The sequence below is a fragment of the Salmo salar genome, chromosome ssa04 (assembly GCF_905237065.1).
Source record: "Salmo salar chromosome ssa04, Ssal_v3.1, whole genome shotgun sequence".
Taxonomy (NCBI): domain Eukaryota; kingdom Metazoa; phylum Chordata; class Actinopteri; order Salmoniformes; family Salmonidae; genus Salmo; species Salmo salar.
The window spans coordinates 9,491,194-9,516,904 of NC_059445.1; the positions used below are offsets into that span (position 1 = coordinate 9,491,194).

The following is a 25,711-nucleotide window of genomic DNA, read 5'->3' on the forward strand; positions in this document are numbered from 1 at the left end:
TCATGTCGCAGGTGCATGCCAGCTGATAGTACAACTTTGATGGTGAAAAAATGTAAAGCCCAAGTGCGCATGTCCATTCTATGTAGTTGGCTGAAAAAACAAATACAGTATGCAATTATGCAAAACAGCCTTTGTTTCCTTCAAAAGTCTTTATTCGTGCATTCATCGCGCTTTTCATTTGCATTCTGTCAAGTTCTTTTCACACCAACCATACATTTCACCGCTTGGTTGAGGGAATGGTCGAGAAATGTTTTTACATGTTCTATAGCTTCTAATATAATGCAAATACGCAGAGTAACTATAAATCAGTTAAGTCAAACCATTTAAGTTATTTAATATTCAAACTAAATACAGAGATACACCTTGAATCGTTGAACAGAATTAAATCACTATCATGCTTAAAATCAAAACGTCTGCTCATAATATTGCTGTTAAGTAGCTTTATATTGCAAACAGATTAATAATTCAATAAATAAATACAATCATTACCAATTGAGGTGAAATGTTGGTAAATTACATAGTGACTTACGTTGAATCATGGAAACCTAGGTTGCACAGTACACTGGGAGGAGGGCAGGTCAGCAATTTGCTTTCCGAAAAGGTAAAATACAATTTGTTGCTGGAATGGAATTAGTTTTGACAGGGAAGACATGTAGAAAACAAGGCACACATGAAAAAAAGTTATACTTCTTCCCTGCCTAATCATTACAAACGTAACACACACACACACAACAGACAGAAGACAAGGAGCCTTAATAAAGGAATATCATGAGCTTGCTCTCTCTTGCTCTCTCGCTCTCATTTGGAAGATCATCAATTGCAAGCATTTCAAAAACATACTACTATTGCTTCATTGTAGAATTCATTGCATTTGTAGGCCATGTATTGATCTTTAGTATCTAGCCAGATGGCCAAACTTGCTGCTGAATATATGCAAGTAGGCCTGTGTAAACAGAAAAAAAGCATTCATAGAAAAATACATGATTAAGACATTAAGATTTCAGATTCTCTTCCTTCTCCCATACCTTTCTCTCACTAGTAAAGGCATTTGATACAGATACTACACTTGACCATGCAGGCTCTTCCTGTAATGTAAGTCACAGTCTTTATTTGACAATTATGATATATTATTATATTACAAACCTTAATGTGATACGAACACTTTTTAACATAAATCGTTCTATATTATGAGTAATCAGAGATTAGTTACAACTTTCTGTAAAATGTAATTTTTTTGTGCTTATTCAAATGTTTGGTGAGTACTGCTTAAATACTAGGTGCAGTAATGTAGGCTATACATCACTGGTCTACTTGCAATGGGAGGAAAATGGATTGCGGAATTGATCCACGATTGGATAAACTGGACAACTGAAACCAATGAGATGTCTGTTGCAAAACGGCAGCTTCTCTGCATGCTACTGGAGGGGATGGTGGCTTAGAACGTAGACTTAGAACCACAATGTTCCCCTGTAGATTGTTCATTGAATCCTTCACCTCCAGTCCCCCTCCACCTCTTTTCCTCGTCTTCCTCCTCACTTTCATCATCCTATTCTCCTCATCTTCCTCCACTTCTTCGTCCTCCTCTTCCTCTTCTCATCATCCTCTTCCTCCTTCTTTAAACCTTAGCCAGGAACCTCCTCCAGAGTTGGTGGACCTGTTACCTGGCCTCGGCACGCAGGCAGATGGGGAAGGAGGCGTGTTGTTTCCTGTTCACCTGGTAAACAATGACAATGGTACCATTAAACAGGGAATATAGCCGGGATGCTGGAGATAGACCAATACACTGGCCTGTGCTTATTTCTTGTAGCCTGGTCCCAGATCTGTTTTATGCTGTCTTTCCAACTCCTATGGTCATTGTTTGGCATTAGTTGGCAAGGCAGCACAAACAGATCTGGGGCCAGACTATATTTCTTGTAACCATTCTGGAAGAGATTGTAGGGTATTTTAAGTTATTATCATCAGATACTTGCATAGATGCACCATAGTCCTGATATGCTTCTGTAGGTGATCTGAAAGGACTTGATTGGTCTTAAAGTGATATTGTGTCAATCTATCCAGATATTTTAAGTATAAAGGGAATAGGTCAGAGGTTATAGGTCATCGAGACAGACAGAGCTGCAGGTTCATTGAGAATAGGTCAGAGGTTATAGGTCATCGAGACAGACAGAGCTGCGGTTCGCAGGTCCATTGAGAATAGGTCAGAGGTTATAAATCAAATCAAAATCAGATTTGATTAGGTCAGAGGTTATAGGTCATAGATGTGATAAGAGATGATGAGTGGATTGTGGGTAATACTTATCTGCCAGCTAGCTCCTTCTTCATACAGGACTTAAAGGAAGTGAATCGCTCTGCGGTTTTGTAGCCCTGGGGTTTGCGAGCAGCAGAGTGGGAGAAAAAGATAGGGTGGGAAGAGAGAGAGAGAGAGAGAGAGAGATAGAAGGAGGGGGTATTGGGATGCTGTTAGTCAAAAGGGAAGGCAGGACGAAGAGGCCAAGAGAAATAGAACAGTAATATAGGACATCAAAGTAGGACTCGTTCAAGGGCGATTGATTGGCATAGTATTAGAATGAATTCATACCTATTTCCTGATTATGCAACTGTCATGTGTAGGGCCTAGGAGTTTTCTCTGACCACATGCCTTTTCTGACTAGGAAAAACTCTGGGCCCTAGTCATGATGACTATTGTAACTGTTGTAACTTCACATTCCACTAGGGGGCAGTAAAATACTTTGGAAGTGCAGGGAAGGTAGTCATTTACAACACCACAGACCTCCATATAACTGTGTAACTAGATTTGCTCTAGATAAAGATCTTAAAACTGCCACCACTTTTATGGCTGTCGACTAAAGTTAACAGTCAAAAGCTAGAATCAAAGTACATTGTCCAAGTGTACAAAAAATAAAATGAGAGCATGTCAAATTTCTAGTCATGGAAAACCAAACTAGATCATTCTGGCTTTTCCCTGCAATTTCACTTTCTCCCTCTCTCTCTCTCTCTCTCTCTCTCTCTCTCTCTCTCAAATTCTCCCTTCCTCTTTCCCTCTCTCTCTACCTCAGTCCTCTCCCCTCTCTCTGTCCCTACCCTCCCTCCGCGGTGCAGCCGGTCCTTCATAATGCCGATGAACTCCTTGTAGCTCAGCTGGTCGTCGTGGTCCACGTCAAAGATCTTGAAGATGGTGTGGACCAGGTGACGTGTCAGCTTCAGGCCCGTGGCCACGTACACAGCCCGCCCAAACTCATCTGAGAGAGAGAGAGAGAGAGAGAGAGAGAAAGAGGGGGTTGGGGGATAGATAGAGGGGAGAGAGAGGGAGAAGGGTGGGAAAGTGAGAGGGGAAGATAGAGACAAGATACAGATGGGAGAGAGAGACAGAAAGAGAGGGGGATACAAAAAAAGAGAACAAGACGGAGGAGAAAAGTAACCTACAGCCATTATTCACAAGAGACTATTGAGTGAAAGGGAAATATCTCCACAGATATGAAATCCTAAAATGGAGGCTTACCTTGGCCAATGGAGCGACTGGCAAAGTTGTACATCTGCATGGCGATGGCAAAGTCCTCCAGGTTGTTGAGGAACTGGAAGAAGGAGCGGAACTCGTCGAAGGTGATGCCCTGTGAAGGAAAAAGACGGGAACCCATATAAGTGTGACACACGGAGCGATCATTAACGACGGACACGGAGTGACAGACAGCTCTTCCAGGTCTCGGAATAGGGGGGATGCTTCAAGCTCAAACCCATTCAACTGGTGATGATGGTATGATCATGTGACCTTTGACCCATGCAACGTTGGCCCCCTTGACTGTAGGGACTAGGCCTGAGAATGACACAACCATGCTACACATTTAATACGTTTGTCTATCAGCTATGAATGTGGTTCCTGAGTGGTTCCTTCTGCAGACGTTGTGAGATCTGATCATCTGTGCAGCGCGACTGCAAAAATACAGGTTCACAGGTTTCACAAGTTTAACGCAAGGCTTTCTGGGATTTCGTCCTTGAAAATCAAACTTCATAAGAAACATAGACACACACTGGTTTGCAGTGTGGAACATGTAGACATATATTAGTTATGGGCCTCCCAAGTGGCGCAGTGGTCAAAGGCTGTGCCACTAGAGATCCTGGTTCGAGTCCAGGCTCTGTCACAGCCGGCCGCGACCAGGAGAGTCAGCACACAATTGGCCCAGCGTCGTCGGGTTAGGGGAGGGTTTGGCCGGCAGGGATGTTCTTGTCCCATCGCGCACTAGCGACTCCTGTGGCGGGCCGGGTGCAGTGCACACTGACACATACGCCAGGTGTACGGTGTTTCCTCCGACACATTGGTGCGGCTGGCTTCCGGGTTAAGCGGGTGTTGTGTCAAGAAGCAGTGCGGCTGTGTTGTGTTTCGGAGGACGCACGGCTCTCGACCTTCGCCTCTCCCGAGTCCGTATGGGAGTTGCAGCGATGCGACAAGACTGTAACTACCAATTTGGATACCAGGAAATTGGGGAGAAAAAGGGTTAGAAAAAGAAGACCTATATTAGTTAGTGGTGGTCGTTCCATTGAGCTAGCAGAGCTTATTGGCTTTGATGGCTGGAGCCCAAGGTTCCACAGGAGGTGAAGGCATGCTCCAGTGCCCACCAATAGTCTGTCTGTAGGTATCACTCATTTCAGCCCGAGCTGCATCACACTAAAACAAAGAATAAAAGAAAGGTATGAGACTCAGGAGGCTGGTCGCACCTTAATTGGGGAGGACAGACTCATGGTAATGACTGGAGCAGAATCAGCGGAATGGTATCAAACACATGGTTTCCAGGTGTTTGATGCCATTTCCACTTGCTCCGTTCCGGCCATTATTTAGAGCCGTTCTTTCCTCAGCAGCCTCCACTGGGATGAGAGACTGTAAACGTGGCCTAGTGATGACAACACAGAGAGGCATTCTGAAGTGGTGACCAACACCAGTCTATTTCACATACAAAATGATGCTATGGAAACATCCTAGTGGGGGTTCTCTACAAGCCCAACCTGTGGAACTTCCTTCTTCCTGTTCACCAAGTTTCCTCATTTTAAACACCCTTGGCTGAGGTTAAACCTCCCCAAGTAATCTCCTTTACAAAACCAGTTAGCTAACACAGGTAGCCTGCTGCTAAGGTTCAACCTCCCCAAGTAATCTCCTTTACAAAACCAGTTAGCTAACACAGGTAGCCTGCTGCTAAGGTTCAACCTCCCCAAGTAATCTCCTTTACAAAACCAGTTAGCTAACACAGGTAGCCTGCTGCTAAGGTTCAACCTTCCCAAGTAATCTCCTTTACAAAACCAGTTAGCTAACACAGGTAGCTTGCTGCTAAGGTTAAACCTCCCCAAGTAATCTCCTTTACAAAACCAGTTAGCTAACACAGGTAGCTTGCTGCTAAGGTTCAACCTCCCCAAGTAATCTCCTTTACAAAACCAGTTAGCTAACACAGGTAGCCTGCTGCTGAGGTTCAACCTCCCCAAGTAATCTCCTTTACAAAACCAGTTAGCTAACACAGGTAGCCTGCTGCTGAGGTTCAACCTCCCCAAGTAATCTCCTTCACAAAACCAGTTAGCTAACACAGATAGCCTGCTGCTGAGGTTCAACCTCCCCAAGTAATCTCCTTCACAAAACCAGTTAGCTAACACAGGTAGCCTGCTGCTGAGGCTAGCAAACACAGACCAGTAGCGAACAATGCTCTCTAAATCAGCACCGTGTGTGTGGACAGACAGGGAAGTGTTTAACCGTCTGACTAACTAGGACCTGTTGGAACTTAAAGTGGGAGATATGTAACGATGGGGAAAATGCCTTAGACAAACAGAGTGTGTGTGCCAGTGTGTATCTATCTGCGCGGTGAACAAAGCCATTCCGGGCGAGTGGCCCTACCTGCGTGGTCCTCCTTTGATGCCCTGTGAACCTGATAGCTTCCATACAAACAGACAGGAGCCAGCCACCCCAGTGATACCTACCGACAGACTGGGCCATAGAGTAATCTAGAAAATACTATTGGTGGTCACTGGAGCATGCCTTCACCTCCTGTGGAACCTTGGGCTCCAGCCTTCAAAGCCAAAAGCTCTGCGAGCTCAATGGAACGACCACCACTAACTAATGGATGTCCACATGTCCGACAGCGCAAAGCAACGAGCGTCTACGTTTCTTACTGAGACTTCTGATTAATGGATGAGTACGGCAGAATGCCTGGCTGAGAGTGGACTTGTTGAACTGAGTGGGTTACCTAACTAGGCGTATTTAGGAAACACCTGCATTGGAAGTAGACCTATAAGATACAAGTACACTAATTTCTTCAGTTAAAACTGTACGGCCCACCAACAGTATGAGGAACTCATCTTGAGTGGGCTAACTGACTGAGCTAACTTGTAAATCTTTTGACATCGTGTAAAAGCTATGTATCAGCGTCTACCCCTAAGCCATAAGACTGCTGAGCAATTAATCAAATACCCGGAATATTTGCATTGACCCCCCTTTGTTTCTACACTGCTGCTACTCGCTATCATCTATGCATAGTCACTTTAACGCTACCTACATGTACAAATTACCTCAACTAACCTGTACCCCTGCACATTGACTCTACCGGTACCCCTGTATATAGCCTCGCTACTGTTATTTTATTGTGTTACTTTTTTAAACTTTTGTTTATTTAGTAAAAATGTTCTTAACTCTTTTTTCTTAAACCGGTATGGGTGGTAAGTAACCATTTCACGGTAAGGTCTACACCTGGTTAAAGACCCTTTGATTTGATTTGATCAGGCATGGGTGAAGAACCAGGGGTCCATTCAAAATGACTCGAGACAACAGTGAGGCAGAGCAGACAGGAAGTGGTAAGAAGATGATTCGTTTCACTATTAGGGAATCGGGACAAACCTGTTGCCTCTTCCAGAGCGTGGAAAGATAAAACACAAGAAGAATGTTGCATGAACACGAGGACAAAACACTGCAGAACTTCATTTTCCATCTTCATGCAGCCTATGTTTGGTTAAATAACTTGGGAAGTTTTCGAAGCAAAGTGCAGTGTAGACAGAAAATCTGGCTTGGCTGTGGAGTGTGTTGATGCGTATCCAAACCGATATATTCACAGCGTGCTGTTCATGCAGATCAACACTCTACTGTACATTATACACATTGATCTGCCATTAAGGGACGGAAAGTGTTGCATAATATAATAACAATCGATCAGAAAAAAAAACCGTAGAAGCAGAAAATGCCGGTATCCACACTTTACTTAAAAACGGCACTTTACACTGGATCCAACTCCAACTCTACATGAACACAACAAAGTGTTAGCTAGCGAGAGACAGATAACTCAAAGCCTTTGTATATGACACAGAGAGCAACACACTGGCTTGTCCATCAATCAACAGTTATCACACATAGGTGTAGGACAATGGGGTCAGTGCCATTGAGAGCCAGTCAGTCAGTCAGTGAGTGAGTCAGAGCTGGCCAGTCAGATTACACTGGTCCTTACAACTGGCTGTCAGGTGTTAACCCGTCAGATTACACTGGTCCTTACAACTGGCTGTCAGGTGTTAACCCGTCAGATTACACTGGTCCTTACAACTGGCTGTCAGGTGTTAACCCGTCAGATTACACTGGTCCTTACAACTGGCTGTCAGGTGTTGGCCAGTCAGATTACACTGGTCCTTACAACTGGCTGTCAGGTGTTAACCCGTCAGATTACACTGGTCCTTACAACTGGCTGTCAGGTGTTGGCCCATCAGATTACACTGGTCCTTACAACTGGCTGTCAGGTGTTAACCCGTCAGATTACACTGGTCCTTACAACTGGCTGTCAGGTGTTAACCCGTCAGATTACACTGGTCCTTACAACTGGCTGTCAGGTGTTGGCCCATCAGATTACACTGGTCCTTACAACTGGCTGTCAGGTGTTGGCCTGTCAGATTACACTGGTCCTTACAGCTGGCTGTCAGGTGTTGGCCCGTCAGATTACACTGGTCCTTACAACTGGCTGTCAGGTGTTGGCCCGTCAGATTACACTGGTCCTTACAGCTGGCTGTCAGGTGTTGGCCCATCAGATTACACTGGTCCTTACAACTGGCTGTCAGGTGTTGGCCCATCAGATTACACTGGTCCTTACAACTGGCTGTCAGGTGTTAACCCGTCAGATTACACTGGTCCTTACAACTGGCTGTCAGGTGTTAACCCGTCAGATTACACTGGTCCTTACAACTGGCTGTCAGGTGTTAACCCGTCAGATTACACTGGTCCTTACAACTGGCTGTCAGGTGTTAACCCGTCAGATTACACTGGTCCTTACAACTGGCTGTCAGGTGTTAACCCGTCAGATTACACTGGTCCTTACAACTGGCTGTCAGGTGTTAACCTGTCAGATTACACTGGTCCTTACAACTGGCTGTCAGGTGTTAACCCGTCAGATTACACTGGTCCTTACAACTGGCTGTCAGGTGTTGGCCAGTCAGATTACACTGGTCCTTACAACTGGCTGTCAGGTGTTAACCCGTCAGATTACACTGGTCCTTACAACTGGCTGTCAGGTGTTGGCCCGTCAGATTACACTGGTCCTTACAACTGGCTGTCAGGTGTTAACCCGTCAGATTACACTGGTCCTTACAACTGGCTGTCAGGTGTTAACCCGTCAGATTACACTGGTCCTTACAACTGGCTGTCAGGTGTTGGCCCGTCAGATTACACTGGTCCTTACAACTGGCTGTCAGGTGTTGGCCCGTCAGATTACACTGGTCCTTACAACTGGCTGTCAGGTGTTGGCCCGTCAGATTACACTGGTCCTTACAACTGGCTGTCAGGTGTTGGCCCGTCAGATTACACTGGTCCTTACAACTGGCTGTCAGGTGTTGGCCCGTCAGATTACACTGGTCCTTACAACTGGCTGTCAGGTGTTAACCCGTCAGATTACACTGGTCCTTACAACTGGCTGTCAGGTGGAAGTCTCAGATGTAATGGATTCACTATCTCTAGTTGATCTAACTGATGGGCCAGTGGTGCATTCAGGTGTAGAGAGAAGAAGACACAGTGCCCGGAGGACCATAACAAGGTGGGAACACAAATATAGAGGGTAGGAGGGGGGAATAGGGGTCAGGGGGTCAGGTGGGGCAGGAAGGGCTGAGATGGGGAGTGGGGTGTTGGGAGAGACATGGAGGAGGTTAAAGGGGTGAGAGAGTAAAGGGAGGTAAACAGAAAGTGTGGGTTGTGGAAGAAAGACAGACAGACAGACAGACAGACAGACAGACAGACAGACAGACAGACAGACAGACAGACAGACAGACAGACAGACAGACAGACAGACAGACAGACAGACAGACAGGGAGGGAGGGAGACAGGGAGGGAGACAGGGAGGGAGACAGGGAGGGAGGGAGACAGGGAGGGAGGGAGGGAGGCTGGGGGAGAGGGAGGGAGGCTGGGAGGGTGGGGTCTATTTGAGTACAGGACCCGTTTCCACAAAGAATCTCAGAGTAGAAGTTCTGATCTAGGATCAGGACCCCACCTGGCCCTATAACCTCATTCATTATGAACTAAAAGGCTATACTGATCGTAGTTCAACATTCCTACTCCGAGACGCTTTGTGGATACGGCCCAGGACTATGAGTATGAAATGTGGAAGTAGAAGAGGGAGAGAAGGAGAGAGAGAGGGAGAGAGAGAGAGAGAGGGAAAGAGGGCAGGGAGAGAGAGAGAGAGGGAGAGAGGGCAGGGAGAGAGGGAGGGAGAGGAGAGAGAGGGAGAAAGAGAGGGAGGGAGAGAGGGAGAGAGGGGGAGAGAGAGGGAGAGGGAGAGAGGGGGAGGGAGGGGGAGAGAGGGAGAGAGGGGGAGGGAGGGAAAGAGGGGGAGAGAGAGGGAGGGAGAGAGAGAGGGGGAGGGAGGGAGAGAGGGGGAGAGAGAGGAGGAGAGAGGGGCGGGGAAAGTAGAGGATAGAGTACTTGACCAGACTCGTGTCATGCTATGATTCAAGGTTCTAGATGTAGTCTACCTTCTCATGTGTGTGTGTGTTCCTCTACCTTCTCATGTGTGTGTGTGTACCTCTACCTTCTCAGTTCCTCTACCTTCTCATGTGTGTGTGTGTGTTCCTCTACCTTCTCATGTGTGTGTGTGTTCCTCTACCTTCTCATGTGTGTGTTCCTCTACCTTCTCATGTGTGTGTGTTCCTCTACCTTCTCATATGTGTGTGTGTTCCTCTACCTTCTCATGTGTGTGTGTGTGTTCCTCTACCTTCTCATGTGTGTGTGTGTTCCTCTACCTTCTCATGTGTGTGTTCCTCTACCTTCTCATGTGTGTGTGTTCCTCTACCTTCTCATATGTGTGTGTGTTCCTCTACCTTCTTATGTGTGTGTGTGTGTTCCTCTACCTTCTCATGTGTGTGTGTGTTCCTCTACCTTCTCATGTGTGTGTGTGTTCCTCTACCTTCTCATGTGTGTGTGTGTTCCTCTACCTTCTCGTCAGGGATGCTCTGGCGGACGTTGTCCAGGTAACTGCTGATGTTCTCTACGTTGGTGTAACGCAGCAGGATGCAGGCAAAGTCCTCCTCACTGATGGTGGTCATGCCTTTAGAGTAGGTCAGGAACTCTATCTCCAAAACCTCTGTCTGTAGGTTATCCATGAACCTGGGGGAGAGAGAGGACCAAGTGACAGAGAGAAGGTACATGTCTATGGTAGTGCAGTATGTGTCTATGGTAGTGCAGTATGTGTCTATGGTAGTGCAGTATGTGTCTATGGTAGTGCAGTATGTGTCTATGGTAGTGCAGTATGTGTCTATGGTAGTGCAGTATGTGTCTATGGTAGTGCAGTATGTGTCTATGGTAGTGCAGTATGTGTCTATGGTAGTGCAGTATGTGTCTATGGTAGTGCAGTATGTGTGTGAGAGTAACTGAATACTATATCTGAGTATGAGAGAGCAGTAAAACTGAAACAAGCGACAGAGTAGATGAACTATGTTCCACAGACCGTCATTTTATAGGGCTCTATTAGGATGAATCAATTCATCGGCATGGCGATACCTGTAGAAGTCGTCGAAGGTCAGCTCCGCCTTCCCCTTCTTCCCAAAGAAGTGCACCAGCAGTGTGGTGTCAATCATCATACCCTCCTCCGCACGCTGCCATCCCATTGGCCAGACAGGGGCAGAGGGGGCGGGGAGAAAAGAAAAACAATGCAGTGACTGACATACAACACGCTCTCTGATTGAATGAGGAGTGGGGACCGGTCCGTGTGGGCGGGGTCATGAATCCAAGATGGCAGCCATCGTGCCGAACAACCAGCCAGTCGCATATGAGGTGCATCAACGGGGCAACAACAGTCAGTCAAGTCAATCAATCAATCAGCTTCACTAAGTGTTCACAACAAGGCTTGAGTCTGAGCAGCACCTGCACAGATCCACTGATCTCCAAACCATCCGTGTGTTATAGCTGTTAGTAGACATATTGGATTAGGGCTATCCGGATGGTGTGTAGATCGGATATTCCTGTGCAGCCCAGACTGATAAATGGTAGTGTTGCAGCCAGCAGTGTGACAGACAGACAGGTAAGGCTATAGACAGACGGACAGACAGACACACACAAAGACATGCCTGTAGACACACAGAGAGAAGGAGGAGAAAGAGAGAGAGCGGAGGAGACAGACGACACACCGTCATTTTAGCTGAGACAGGCACATATGCCACCCCATCCCATGCACTTCTGTTCAAACCCCCAAAAGCCACACATAGAAAACCACAGCAGAACAGAAAACCCACCGCAACAGAAATGTGTACAAGAATGTGAGCAGGATTCCACCTTTTTCTAAAAGACTGTAACATAATCAGGTGTCTTTGAAGTAATTATGAATTCTTTCATGTTTTCTTTCTTTCTGCCCTCTTAACCACTCTCTCTGTGTACAAAATATCCCTTCCCTCTCTTCTGCGTGGGCTTTGTAAGGGATCTGGGATATTTGAAACCAATTAGGGTGTATTTGGGATGTTTATGTATTTACCGTGGTTTTGTAATCCGCTGTTTAACACTACCTTAATCCCGGGGAGAGGGAAAATTCCGGAAAAGGGGGAATGTGGGTGTATCAGCATGTGTGTGTGTGTGTGTGTGTGTGTGTGTGTGTGTGTGTTAGGAGGGGATAATTCAGAAAAAGGTGTTTATATGACTGGGCTTTATCACATAATAACGGATACAGGCCAAATCCCGAGGAACCCTGTCTGAGCTTCCAAGGACACAGAGAGGGCGATATCGATCGATGACTGATATAAAAACCAAATGGGCCAATAGACTTCGTCCCTCTCCCCGCCATGCCCCACCCTTCCCCCAATCCAACCAATCTGGCGTCATGCTGAAGGCAGAGTGTAACTGGCATTGGCAAACTCTCATCATATCCTTCTCCATAGGGGGAGACTGCATTCAGCCATGTTCAGATTCAGCACGATGCTATACGGATAATTAAACTGGTCCCAGGTCAGTCCGTGCTGTCTCGCCAAGGTTGAGTCAACTGTGACTAGACAGCATAAAACTGATCTGAGACCAGGCTGGCAAATGTCTAATACCTTTAGTCTAAAGTCCTAATCCACCAGGGAACGGAAAAAATAATTCAAAGGAAAAAAGAACAGAATTGAAAGAAGAGACATTGTCGTTGTTCCGCTTGACGGCCCAAATGAAGGCACTTTTCACGGCCGAAGCCAGATGTTGTTTGGAAACATCATACTGTGTAGAATTAAAATGTACTCCCCAGGGATGGAATTTAAAAACAATGCAACTAAAAGAGAATGGAGAAATCATGTAAGGATAGGTCTATTTCACATGCTGTATAGGGACGAGTCAGTGTATCTCAAAGGAAATCATGTTTAGTAGCATTACGTCACAGTAAAAACTAACACTTATCCTGTCGGGTCAGTCAGTTTCACTTGTGTAACTTTTAGATTCTTCCACTAATTATATACTGAACAAAAATATAAACGCAACATACAACAATTTCAAAGATTTTACTTAGACACATTTTATATCAGGAAATCAGTAAATTGAAATAAATCTATTAGGCCCTAATCTATGGATTTCACATGCCTGAGCAGGAGGCGAGCCAGGCCCAGCCTATCAGAATGAGTTTTTCCCCACAAAAGGGCTTTATTACAGACAGAAATACTCCTCGGTTTCATCAGCTGTCCAGGTGGCTGGTCTCAGATGATCCCGCAGGTGAAGAAGCCGGATGTGGAGGTCCTGGACTGGCGTGGTTACACCTGGTCTGTGGTTGTGAGGCCAGTTGGATGTACTGCCAAATTCTCTAAAACGACGTCGGATGTGGCTTATGGTAGAGAAATGAACATTCAATTATCTGGCAACAGCTCTGGTGGACATTCCTGCAGTCAGCATGTCAATTGCATGCTGCCTCAAAACTTGAGACATCTGTGGCATTGTGTTGTGTGACAAAACTGCACATTTTAGTGGCCTTTTATTGTCCCCAGCACAAGGTGCACCTTTGTAATGATCATGCTGTTTAATAAGCTTCTTGATATGTCACATCTGTCAGGTGGATGGATTATCTTGGCAAAAGAGAAATGCTCACTAACAGGGATGAACAAATTTGTGCATTTTTGAGAAATAAGCTTTTTGTGAGTATGGAACATTTCTGGGATCTTTTGTTTCAGCTCATGAAACATTGGACCAACACTTTAAATGTTGTGTTTATATTTTTGTTTTGTATAGCTTTACATAGAAATTAAGTATCACTCTGTCATACTTAAACTGACTATCTTCTTCAAGTGGCTTCCTTATAAAACGTACAACTTCTTGTATCTCATGGCATCTGTGATTTGAGGATGTGTTTATTTTTGTAAAAGGAATAAACTTGTAAAATATATGTGGTGAAATGACTAGCTTCTTCGAAAGGCAAGCCCTTATATGACACATTCTCTTTGCGCCCAGACTAGACAATACACATGTTTACTTCCTCTCCTTTCTACCCCCCCATCTCTCTCTTTCTTTCTCTCCCTCTCTCTCTCCTGGAAGAGTGAGATCACGACCTGACGCCTCTCGATTCCTGGAAGCTGGGGAGCGCGAGTATGTGAGCTCACCGCTATCGACGACATAATGGTTATCACGCCCACCAGGCGTGCGAGTCAGCACCTGGTTTGTGTGTGTGTTTGTGTGTGTGTGTCCCCGCTGTGGCCTTTGATCTCAGAACACAGGTGAAAAACAGTGATTACTGATGTCAACCCCTAAAACGTCTCTCTCTCTCGCTCACTCCCCCCCCCCCCCTCTCCTGAATAACACATTAGACCTGTTATTGGAGGGCTGGAGAGTCAGCCAGCCAGACAGTCCTTTCTGACACAGACAAACACAGGGGGCCTAATGGGAGACTCATCATGATAGAGAACCTGAATAGGAGTTAAACACACATCCCTCCTCTCTCTCTCTCTCTGTGTCTCTCTCTCTCTCTCTCTCTCTCTTTGATAGCCTCTAGATGAAAGGGTCCAGTCTATGTAAATACAGGTCATCTCCATGATCTCCTGCAGTCTTCCAGTGTTATTGTCTCTCCTCTGCTTCCGCTGCTAGCCACCTATTAGCCAACAAATAGGCTGCCAAACAAATCGTCAGGCGGAGAAACACTGGACTGCCAAGTCAGCCGTGCTCAATTGTAGACGGACGGCAATGATCTAAAGTGTGTGTGGGTGTGTTTGTGTTTGTGTGTGTGTGCGCGGTGCCAGAATGATGATGTTGTTTTGGTATAGCACTTTGTAGCTAAGCAGGTCGTCACTGTATTTTATGCTAAGAACGTTTTCTAACTGTATTTTCTTGACAAACGGTGGCTGACATGCAGGTAACAACAACCACCAGGAACCAACACAGAGATTCATTACGGACACGTCAAAGGGGTGGCGGAAGGTAACATCGATAAGCATGAAACGCAAGAGAAACAAATAGGGTTTATAACAATAAAACAAACATCTGAATCTAAGAATCTAATACAGAAAAACCATAGATTACACAGTGACATAGCTGTCCTATGGCTATGGATGGATGGGTCAAAACCAAGGGAAGAGTTTTTACGTTTTCTAGTCAAAGGAGGGATGGGATCAAGTGACTAAAAGAACCACTAGAAACCAAGAGAGGGATGGTTGGGTATGAGAGACACAAATGGACGAATGAATGGACAGAAGACCAGTATACCTCTGCCAGGACAGAAGACCAGTATACCTCTGCCAGGACAGAAGACCAGTATACCTCTGCCAGGACAGAAGACCAGTATACCTCTGCCAGGACAGAAGACCAGTATACCTCTGCCAGGACAGAAGACCAGTATACCTCTGCCAGGACAGAAGACCAGTATACCTCTGCCAGGACAGAAGACCAGTATACCTCTGCCAGGACAGAAGACCAGTATACCTCTGCCAGGACAGAAGACCAGTATACCTCTGCCAGGACAGAAGACCAGTATACCTCTGCCAGGACAGAAGACCAGTATACCTCTGCCAGGACAGAAGACCAGTATACCTCTGCCAGGACAGAAGACCAGTATACCCCTGCCAGGACAGAAGACCAGTATACCTCTGCCAGGACAGAAGACCAGTATACCTCTGCCAGGTCTGAGAACTGCTAAATGGATCTATGCTGCAAATGACAGAGGGATGGAGGGATAGATGGCGGAAAAGAAGGAGGGGAGAAAGAAACGAGGGAGGGAGGGTGTACAGAGGACAGGTGTACCTCTGCCAGGTCTGAAAACAGGGCTTGACTGGCGCCGCGCCTCAGAACGTCCCAATAGCTCCTGGACACAAACTGATGACTGTCTGTTTTAACCACCTGCAGGAGTTTTTTACCAGAAGCACAAACATCGTAAAAGAAAAACAGAGGACAACTAAAGGAGGGAAGAGAGGATGATATGAAGGAATAACCATGATCATTTCTCTCGATCTCGTTTGAAATCGACAATCAATCAAAGACCAAATGAAAGATTTCATCCCAAGATTGTAGGGATTGGCTTAGTGATATGCTAATCGTATAGAAGACGGATCCCAGTCACATTTAAATAATGAACAGTCTCACAGTGATATCACTATTATAGTAGAATGATTTGTCATCGTATCACAGTTGATACAATCACGCAATCCAACCCTGGATTCCTCCACAGGGGAATGGTTTTACTACTACCCTACCTCCCACATCCCTCAGATGAGTCAGACATTTAACAAGACATCATTTGACTCCATTCCTTCGCTCCAGTCAACCGACGCCGGTACAGCATGGTGGTGTGACTATCACTTTGAATGACACACGTCACAGAAGACAACATCTGCTATCGCATTCACTCAACTAAAGTCGTTAAGTAGAAACCACTCGCAATGTCTGTACAGACTGAAGCACAAGCAACAGAATAGTGTTGAAACCTCATCTATAGCACACAACCGGTACAGTGATTGGCCACCTGTCTTGTCTCTCTCTATAGGGGAATACAGTGATTGGCCACCTGTCTTGTCTCTCTCTATAGGGGAATACAGTGATTGGCCACCTGTCTTGTCTCTCTCTATAGGGGAATACAGTGATTGGCCACCTGTCTTGTCTCTCTCTATAGGGGAATACAGTGATTGGCCACCTGTCTTGTCTCTCTCTATAGGGGAATACAGTGATTGGCCACCTGTCTTGTCTCTCTCTATAGGGGAATACAGTGATTGGCCACCTGTCTTGTCTCTCTCTATAGGAGAATATAGTGATTGGCCACCTGTCTTGTCTCTCTCTATAGGGGAATACAGTGATTGGTCACCTGTCTTGTCTCTCTCTATAGGGGAATACAGTGATTGGCCACCTGTCTTGTCTCTCTCTATAGGGGAATACAGTGATTGGCCACCTGTCTTGTCTCTCTCTATAGGGGAATACAGTGATTGGCCGCCTGTCTTGTCTCTCTCTATAGGGGAATACAGTGATTGGCCACCTGTCTTGTCTCTCTCTATAGGGGAATACAGTGATTGGCCACCTGTCTTGTCTCTCTCTATAGGGGAATACAGTGATTGGCCACCTGTCTTGTCTCTCTCTATAGGAGAATACAGTGATTGGCCACCTGTCTTGTCTCTCTCTATAGGGGAATACAGTGATTGGCCACCTGTCTTGTCTCTCTCTATAGGAGAATACAGTGATTGGCCGCCTGTCTTGTCTCTCTCTATAGGGGAATACAGTGATTGGCCACCTGTCTTGTCTCTCTCTATAGGGGAATACAGTGATTGGCCACCTGTCTTGTCTCTCTCTATAGGGGAATACAGTGATTGGCCACCTGTCTTGTCTCTCTCTATAGGGGAATACAGTGATTGGCCACCTGTCTTGTCTCTCTCTATAGGAGAATACAGTGATTGGCCACCTGTCTTGTCTCTCTCTATAGGGGAATACAGTGATTGGCCACCTGTCTTGTCTCTCTCTATAGGGGAATACAGGGGCGGCCATTGAACATCACAGGTTGTACTGGCCTGTCGTCCATCAGGTTAGTGACAGGAGGGAGACGTCTGCTCCTCTGTAGGGGGACAGACAGTGGCCTGGTTCTGGGGCTGTGTTTGAGTATAGACCATTATGTTCCTTCACTCCTCCACAGTGAGTGGAGGGAAATGTGCATTAAGGCTGAGTGAGAGACAGGGCTATAGTCTAAACATGACCACGTAGACAGCCTATTGATCTGTCATCAGAGAGTCCTCTATGGGTTAACCTGGAATCAACACTGAATATCACTGGCTATGTCTCAAATGGCACCCTATTCCCTATACAGTGCACACATTTACAGTGAGGGAAAAAAGTATTTGATCCCCTGCTGATTTTGTACGTTTGCCCACTGACAAAGAAATGATCCGTCTATAATTTTAATGGTAGGTTTATTTGAACAGTGAGAGACTGAATAACAACAACAAAAAATCCAGAAAAACGCATGTCAAAAATGTTATAAATTGATTTGCATTTTAATGAGGGAAATAAGTATTTGACCCCCCCTCAATCGGAAAGATTTCTGGCTCCCAGGTATCTTTTATACAGGTAACGAGCTGAGATTAGAGCACACTCTTAAAGGGAGTGCTCCTAATCTCAGCTTGTTACCTGTATAAAAGACACCTGTCCACAGAAGCAATCAATCAGATTCCAAACTCTCCACCATGGCCAAGACCAAAGAGCTCTCCAAGGATGTCAGGGACAAGATAGTAGACCTACACAAGGCTGGAATGGGCTACAAGACCATCGCCAAGCAGCTTGGTGAGAAGGTGACAACAGTTGGTGCGATTATTCGCAAATGGAAGAAACACAAAAGAACTGTCAATCTCCCTTGGCCAGGGGCTCCATGCAAGATCTCACCTCGTGGAGTTGCAATGATCCTGAGAATGGTGAGGAATCAGCCCAGAACTACACGGGAGGATCTTGTCAATGATCTCAAGGCAGCTGGGACCATAGTCACCAAGAAAACAATTGGTAACACACTACGCCGTGAAGAGAATCTGTCTCCGCACCACGTGCTATCACCACTGGTGTCCCCCAGGGCTCTGTTCTAGGCCCACTCCTCTTCTCGCTATACACCAAGTCACTTGGCTCTGTCATATCCTCACATGGTCTCTCATATCATTGCTATGCAGATGACACACAATTAATCTTCTCCTTTCCCCCTTCTGACAACCAGGTGGCGAATCGCATCTCTGCATGTCTGGCAGACATATCAGTGTGGATGACGGATCACCACCTCAAGCTGAACCTCGGCAAGACGGAGCTGCTCTTCCTCCCGGGGAAGGACTGCCCGTTCCATGATCTCGCCAACACGGTTGACAACTCCCTTGTGTCCTCCTCCCAGAGTGCTAAGAGCCTCGGCGTGACCCTGGACAACACCCTGTCGTTCTCCACTAACATCAAGGCGGTGACCCGATCCTGTAGGTTCATGCTCTACAACATTCGCAGAGTACGACCCTGCCTCACACAGGAAGCGGCGCAGGTCCTAATCCAGGCACTCCAGGTCTGGATTACTGCAACTCGTTGTTGGCTGGGCTCCCTGCCTGTGCCATTAAACCCCTACAACTCATCCAGAACGCCGCAGCCCGTCTGGTGTTCAACCTTCCCAAGTTCTCTCACGTCACCCCGCTCCTCCGCTCTCTCCACTGGCTTCCAGTCGAAGCTCGCATCCGCTACAAGACCATGGTGCTTGCCTACGGAGCTGTGAGGGGAACGGCACCTCCGTACCTTCAGGCTCTGATCAGGCCCTACACCCAAACAAGGGCACTGCGTTCATCTACCTCTGGCCTGCTCGCCTCCCTACCTCTGAGGAAGCACAGTTCCCGCTCAGCCCAGTCAAAACTGTTCGCTGCTCTGGCACCCCAATGGTGGAACAAGCTCCCTCACGACGCCAGGACAGCGGAGTCAATCACCACCTTCCGGAGACACCTGAAACCCCACCTCTTTAAGGAATACCTGGGATAGGATAAAGTAATCCTTCTAACCCCCCCTTAAAAGATTTAGATGCACTATTGTAAAGTGGTTGTTCCACTGGATATTATAAGGTGAATGCACCAATTTGTAAGTCGCTCTGGATAAGAGCGTCTGCTAAATGACTTAAATGTAAATGTTAAATGTGAAGGACTGAAATCATGCAGCGCCCGCAAGGTCCCCCTGCTCAAGAAAGCACATATACATGCCCGTCTGAAGTTTGCCAATGATCATCTGAATGATTCAGAAGACAACTGGGTGAAAGTGTTGTGGTCAGATGAGACCAAAATGGAGCTCTTTGGCATCAACTCAACTCGCCGAGTTTGGAGGAGGAGGAATGCTGCCTATAACCCCAAGAACACCATCCCCACCGTCAAACATGGAGGTGGAAACATTATGCTTTGGGGGTGTTTTTATGCTAAGGGGACAGGACAACTTCACCGCATCAAAGGGACGATGGACGGGGCCATGTACCGTCAAATCTTGGGTGAGAACCTCCTTCCCTCAGCCAGGGCATTGAAAATGGGTCGTGAGTTTGTATTCCAGCATGACAATGACCCAAAACACACGGCCAAGGCAACAAAGGAGTGGCTCAAGAAGAAGCACATTAAGATCCTGGAGTGGCCTAGCCAGTCTCCAGACCTTAATCCCATAGAAAATCTGTGGAGGGAGCTGAAGGTTCGAGTTGCCAAACGTCAGCCTCGAAACCTTAATGACTTGGAGAAGATCTGCAAAGAGGAGTGGGACAAAATCCCTCCTGAGATGTGTGCAAACCTGGTGGCTAACTACAAGAAACATCTGACCTCTGTGATTGCCAACAAGGGTTTTGCCACCAAGTACTAAGTCATGTTTTGCAGAGGGGTCAAATACTTATTTCCCTCATTAAAATGCAAATCATTATATAACATTTTTGACATGCGTTTTTCTGGATTTTTTTGTTGTTATTCTGTCTCTCACTGTTCAAATAAACCTACCATTAAAATTATAGACTGATCATTTCTTTGTCAGTGGGCAAACCTACAAAATCAGCAGGGGATCAAATACTTTTTTCCCTCACTGTACTTCATAGAGTGTGCTTACATCATAAGGACTGTGCTTACTTCATAAAGTGTGCTGACTTCATAGAGTGCTTACATCATATGGAACGTGCTGACTTCATAGTGTGCTACATCATAAGGAACGTGCTGACTTCATAGAGTGCTTACATCATAAGGAACGTGCTGACTTCATAGTGTGCTACATCATAAGGAATGTGCTGACTTCATAGAGTGCTTACATCATAAGGAACGTGCTGACTTCATAGTGTGCTTACATCATAAGGAACGTGCTGACTTCATAGTGTGCTTACATCATAAGGACTGTGTTCACTTCAGAGAGTGCTTACATCATAAGGACTGTGCTGACTTCATAAAGTGTGCTGACTTCAAAGTGTGCTTATACCATAAGGACTGTGTTTACTTAATAAAATGCTTACATCATAAGGACTGTGGTTACTTCAAAGGCTGCTTACATCATAAGGACTGTCTGTGCTGACTTCATAGAGTGCTCACATCATAAGGTCTGTGCTGACTTCATAGGGTGATTACATCATAAGGACTGTGCTGACTTCATAGGGTTATTACATCACTAGAGTGATCTTATTTGCACAGGGTCCTTACTAGAGTCTGCTTACTTCATTGAGGGTACTTACTTACATGTAAGGTGCTTACTTCAAAATGTGTGCTCACTCTACTATCCATACTATTTGTCAAAATCCCCCCCCAATTTTTGGGGGGACAATGCTTGGTTCTGTTTTAAGCCAGAGTGTTTCTTAGTCATTCTAAATCAAATCATCCACTTTTGTTGACGCCCTTCTCTCTGACCCCTAGAATCATTACTCCTCCACCACCCCTCCCCCCCTCTCTCTGACCCCTAGAATCATTACTCCTCCACCACACCCCCACCCCTCTCTCTGACCCCTAGAATCATTACTCCTCCACCACCCCTCCCCCCCCTCTCTCTGACCCCTAGAATCATTACTCCTCCACCACCCCTCCACCTCTCTCTGACCCCTAGAATCATTACTCCTCCACCACCCCTCCACCCCTCTCTCTGACCCCTAGAATCATTACTCCTCCACCACCCCTCCACCCCTCTCTCTGACCCCTAGAATCATTACTCCTCCACCACCCCTCCACCCCTCTCTCTGACCCCTAGAATCATTACTCCTCCACCCCTCTCTCTGACCCCTAGAATCATTACTCCTCCACCACCCCTCCGCAATCAATCGCTCAGTCAATATGACAGACAGCCAGAACACAAGGAAGGTCTATTTCAATGGATTTCTAACTAGTTCACTCTATTTCTATAGATCTAGATATACACAGAGTTTTGACCAGGGACAAAGGTACACAGGTGTGTCCGAAATGGCTCCCTATTCACTAACGCAATACTTTTGGACAATAGTAGTGCACTATATAGGGAATAGGGTGCCATTTCTGGCGCGGTTGGGTTGATACATACGCTGTTGATGGGAGCAACCTGATATCCGTAGAGCTGCATACTCTTTTACACAGAGAGACGAGGAGGAGGACGACACGGCATGCGGTCAAAAAAGGAGGAGGAAGTAGAGGAGGAGGAAGAGGAGGAGGGAGAGGAGGAAGAAGAGAAAGGTCACATGTTAGAATAGATGCATGCAAGGAGAGACACACTGGCTCAAATGCACAACAGGAGTACTGCTACCGTAAACCAACACACTTGTAGCTACACAACATAACACAACATGGTCTACAGGTATTACTTCTCTATAGGTCATATTTCTACAATAAAGTAAACCACTGCTGCATCCAAAATGGCACCCTGTTTCCTAGAAAGTGACCTACTTTTGACCCAGAGCCCTGGTCAAAAGTAGTGCACTACATATGAAATAGGGTGCCATTTGGGACATCCACTATGTAAAGGATAAAGTGTGTGTTCACAACGTGCTACACTGGTAATACAGCTCACAAAACATGCCGTCAGATTGTCACAGATAGCACCATATGACTGTATCATTCCCATGGTACCTTAATATACACACACCATTAGCATAACGTTATCCTAACGTTAAAGAGGCATTAGCATAACGTTATCCTAACGTTAAAGAGGCAGCGTATCTGATTCTGTTATTGAAGGGGCACGGAGGATCAGTGGGCCACATATTAGACATCTGGGCTGTGTCTGAAATGGCCCCTTGTTCCCAACAGACGTAGGATCTTAATTGCTGAGAATTTTCCTGCACAGCAGGAAGTGCAAACTTGTAGTGCATTTGAGTTTTAAAAAGGATTCTGAAGTTTGTAATTTCCACTTTAAGATTTCAGACTTTATTTGGCCAAACAAAAAATGGATCAACCCCCTACAAATTAACAAAAAATTATAATCCACATAATAATTCACATTTCCTGTAGAAGCAGGATTATTTTCCTCCTGTAGCAAACTAGCTCTAATTAAGATCCTACACCTGTATATAGCGCACTTATATTGACTATGGGCTCTGGTCAGAATGAGTGCAGTATATAGTGAATAGGGTGCAAAAGTAGCGCACTATATAGGAGGTTGGTTGTTTAGCAGCAAAACCGAGGCGTGTGCAACTATGGGGCAAAACAGACGTGGTTGGTTTAGACTGTTGACAACACGTAAACTATATTTAGTCTCCAATGTTTATTGAAAACATAAAGGTCCACAATGAGCACTTGTCTCTCAAATACATCGTTACAGTTGTTACTGTAGGTAGCACGTTTGCCATATTAGCATAGACATGACATCAGTCAAAACAAGACATGGTATCAATAACAAGATGAAACGAGCTGAAAATAGCAATCCACAATTCCCCACATGGCAGCTTGTTGTCATTGCTGCTATCTGACCGTTCAGAATCATAACAACGCACGCCTGCCGGCCACATCGGTGCACGAGCATCATTTCCGTGACGTTGTCAGACAACCCGTCTATAGGAAATTGAGTGCACAAGTAGTGCACTATAAAGGGAATACAGATGTAGGATCTTAATTTGATCACCCTGTTGCAGGAGAACTGCAGGAAATGTTAAACTTGTAGTGGATTGGAGGTTTAAAAAGTCTTCTGAAGTTTGTAATTTCCACTTTGAAATGTCCGACTTGATTTTCCCTTACGGAAAATGTATCAACCCCTACAAAAATGGTAATTCAATATAATACACATAATAATTCACATTTCCTGTTGCTGCAGGATTATTTTCCTGCTGTAACAAACCGGCTCAAATGAAGATCCTACCTCTGTAGGGTGCCATTTAGGACCCAGGCTTTAAACAACATTCCTCAGCTGTGCCCCTCCGAGGAGCCGTCTGGCTAAGTGTGTCTGGTCCCTCTGAAGCTAAAGCCACAGAAACTCCCACAATCCCCTCTCATCCCCTCTTATCTCTCTATCAGATCCTCTTGTTTATGTTGGGCCACATGGGCTGCTTACGGAAGATGTCACCCATCCACAAAACACTGGGAAAGGAGGCCATTTTGGCTCTGCTCGTCTCCCGCCGGTCCTGACGCAAGCGAGAGGGTTCTTAACTTCAAAGTGAACCGAATGCACTCTCTGTAGTGTGTGTGTGTGTGTGTGTGAAGTGTGGGAAAGCACTAGGCGACAGAACAAGTCCTGAACATGCTTGGAGGTTGATGTTTTAATGTCATATTATACTGTACGATAAATCTTTTTTCTTCTTCAAATATGATGTCTTTGACCCCTCAATTCAGTATTGACAACAAGTTCAACACACATGAGCCGTGTCCGAATGCCCGTACTTGCGTACTAAAATATTAGGCATTTTGGGTGTGTGAAAATAGAACGTTTTATAGTTTATGAAATGTTACAAGTTTCCAATGCCAGGATGTCATAGTCATTTTGGTTTTTCACTAGTAGAATTCGCTGCATGCTGTTGAGAGAGATACGTGTTTTTTCAGACTGGCGTGTGTTTGACAACAGCTGATATTCATCTGATAATGAGATAAGGGGATGCGCTACCAAAATAAACGAATGGCGGGACACAACACAGTTAATCATTAGATCTCAGTATAGGTGAGTCTAGTATGTTGATACGTGTCGCATACTGCATTCGTTTTCACTAAACAGAACATTCTAAATAGTATGTAGTATTAGTACACAGTATGTAGCTTTAGTAAGTAGTAGGCAAGACAGATTTATGATCTATTCTTGGTATATAATTCTTCGTAAAGACATTTTCAATAGCATAACAGAAACTCAATAAAACAGGCATTGTTGTTTGACTTGGGTTTAGAGACACTGTTGGGAGAGGTCTGGTCCTGCTGCTTGCTGTGGGGGAAATTAGCTTGAACACATGCATGCACGCATGCACGGCACACACACACACACTTCCAAATATACTCTCTCTTCCTCTTGTTTGCTCTTACCAGCTGAGCTGACTTCTCCACATCTCCTTTCCTCCCCTTCTTCTCATTTTTCTTCCTGAAGATCTCCTGCAGCTAGAGAGGAGAGGAGAGGAGAGGAGAGGAGAGGAGAGGAGAGGAGAGGAGAGGAGAGGAGAGGAGAGGAGAGCAGAGGAGAGGAGAGGAGAGGAGAGGAGAGGAGAGGAGAGAGGAGAGGAGAGGAGAGGAGAGGAGAGAAGAGGAGAGGAGAGGAGAGGACAGGAGAGGACAGGACAGGACAGGACAGGACAGGACAGGAGAGGAGAGGAGAGGAGAGGAGAGGAGAGGAGAGGAGAGGAGAGGAGAGGAGAGGAGAGGAGAGGAGAGGACAGGAGAGGAGACAGGACAGGACAGGACAGGACAGGACAGGACAGGAGAGGAGAGGAGAGGAGAGGAGAGGAGAGGAGAGGAGAGGACAGGACAGGAGAGGAGAGGACAGGACAGGACAGGACAGGAGAGGAGAGGAGAGGAGAGGAGAGGAGAGGAGAGGAGAGGAGAGGAGAGGAGAGGAGGAGAGGAGAGGAGAGGAGAGGAGAGGAGGAGAGGAGAGGAGAGGAGAGGAGAGGAGAGGAGGGGAGGGGAGGGAGAGGAGAGGAGAGGAGAGGAGAGGAGGAGAGGAGAGGAGAGGAGAGGAGAGGAGAGGAGAGGAGAGGAGAGGAGAGGAGGGAGAGGAGAGGAGAGGAGAGGAGAGGAGAGGAGAGGAGAGGAGAGGAGAGGAGAGGAGAGGAGAGGAGAGGAGAGGAGAGGAGAGGAGAGGAGAGGAGAGGAGAGGAGAGGAGAGGAGAGGAGAGGAGAGGAGAGGAGAGGAGAGGAGAGGAGAGGAGAGGAGAGGAGAGGAGAGGAGAGAGGAGGAGAGGAGAGGAGGAGAGGAGAGGAGAGGAGAGGAGAGGACAGG

The 25,711-nt window shown here is 46.2% G+C and overlaps 1 protein-coding gene across 5 annotated transcripts in view; it reads right to left on the minus strand.

Moving 5' to 3' along the window:
- Positions 1 to 134: 134 nt before the first annotated feature.
- Positions 135 to 25,711, minus strand: part of LOC106602192 (calcium uptake protein 3, mitochondrial) — a 49,616-nt gene continuing 24,039 nt past the window's right edge. The window contains exons 7-16 of one of the 5 annotated variants that reach the window (XM_045716431.1): positions 24,802 to 24,873; positions 21,890 to 21,931; positions 15,662 to 15,757; positions 10,988 to 11,082; positions 10,423 to 10,594; positions 6,866 to 6,874; positions 3,500 to 3,608; positions 3,082 to 3,239; positions 2,300 to 2,364; positions 135 to 1,717 (exon numbers count right to left, since the gene is read on the minus strand). In XM_045716431.1, coding sequence (XP_045572387.1) covers positions 1,711 to 1,717; positions 2,300 to 2,364; positions 3,082 to 3,239; positions 3,500 to 3,608; positions 6,866 to 6,874; positions 10,423 to 10,594; positions 10,988 to 11,082; positions 15,662 to 15,757; positions 21,890 to 21,931; positions 24,802 to 24,873 — 825 coding nt within the window. In that variant the 3' untranslated portion in view covers positions 135 to 1,710. The remainder of the gene's footprint in view (positions 1,718 to 2,299; positions 2,365 to 3,081; positions 3,240 to 3,499; positions 3,609 to 6,865; positions 6,875 to 10,422; positions 10,595 to 10,987; positions 11,083 to 15,661; positions 15,758 to 21,889; positions 21,932 to 24,801; positions 24,874 to 25,711) is intronic. The other 4 variants (XM_045716433.1, XM_045716432.1, XM_045716434.1 and 1 more) reach the window with 4 other exon arrangements.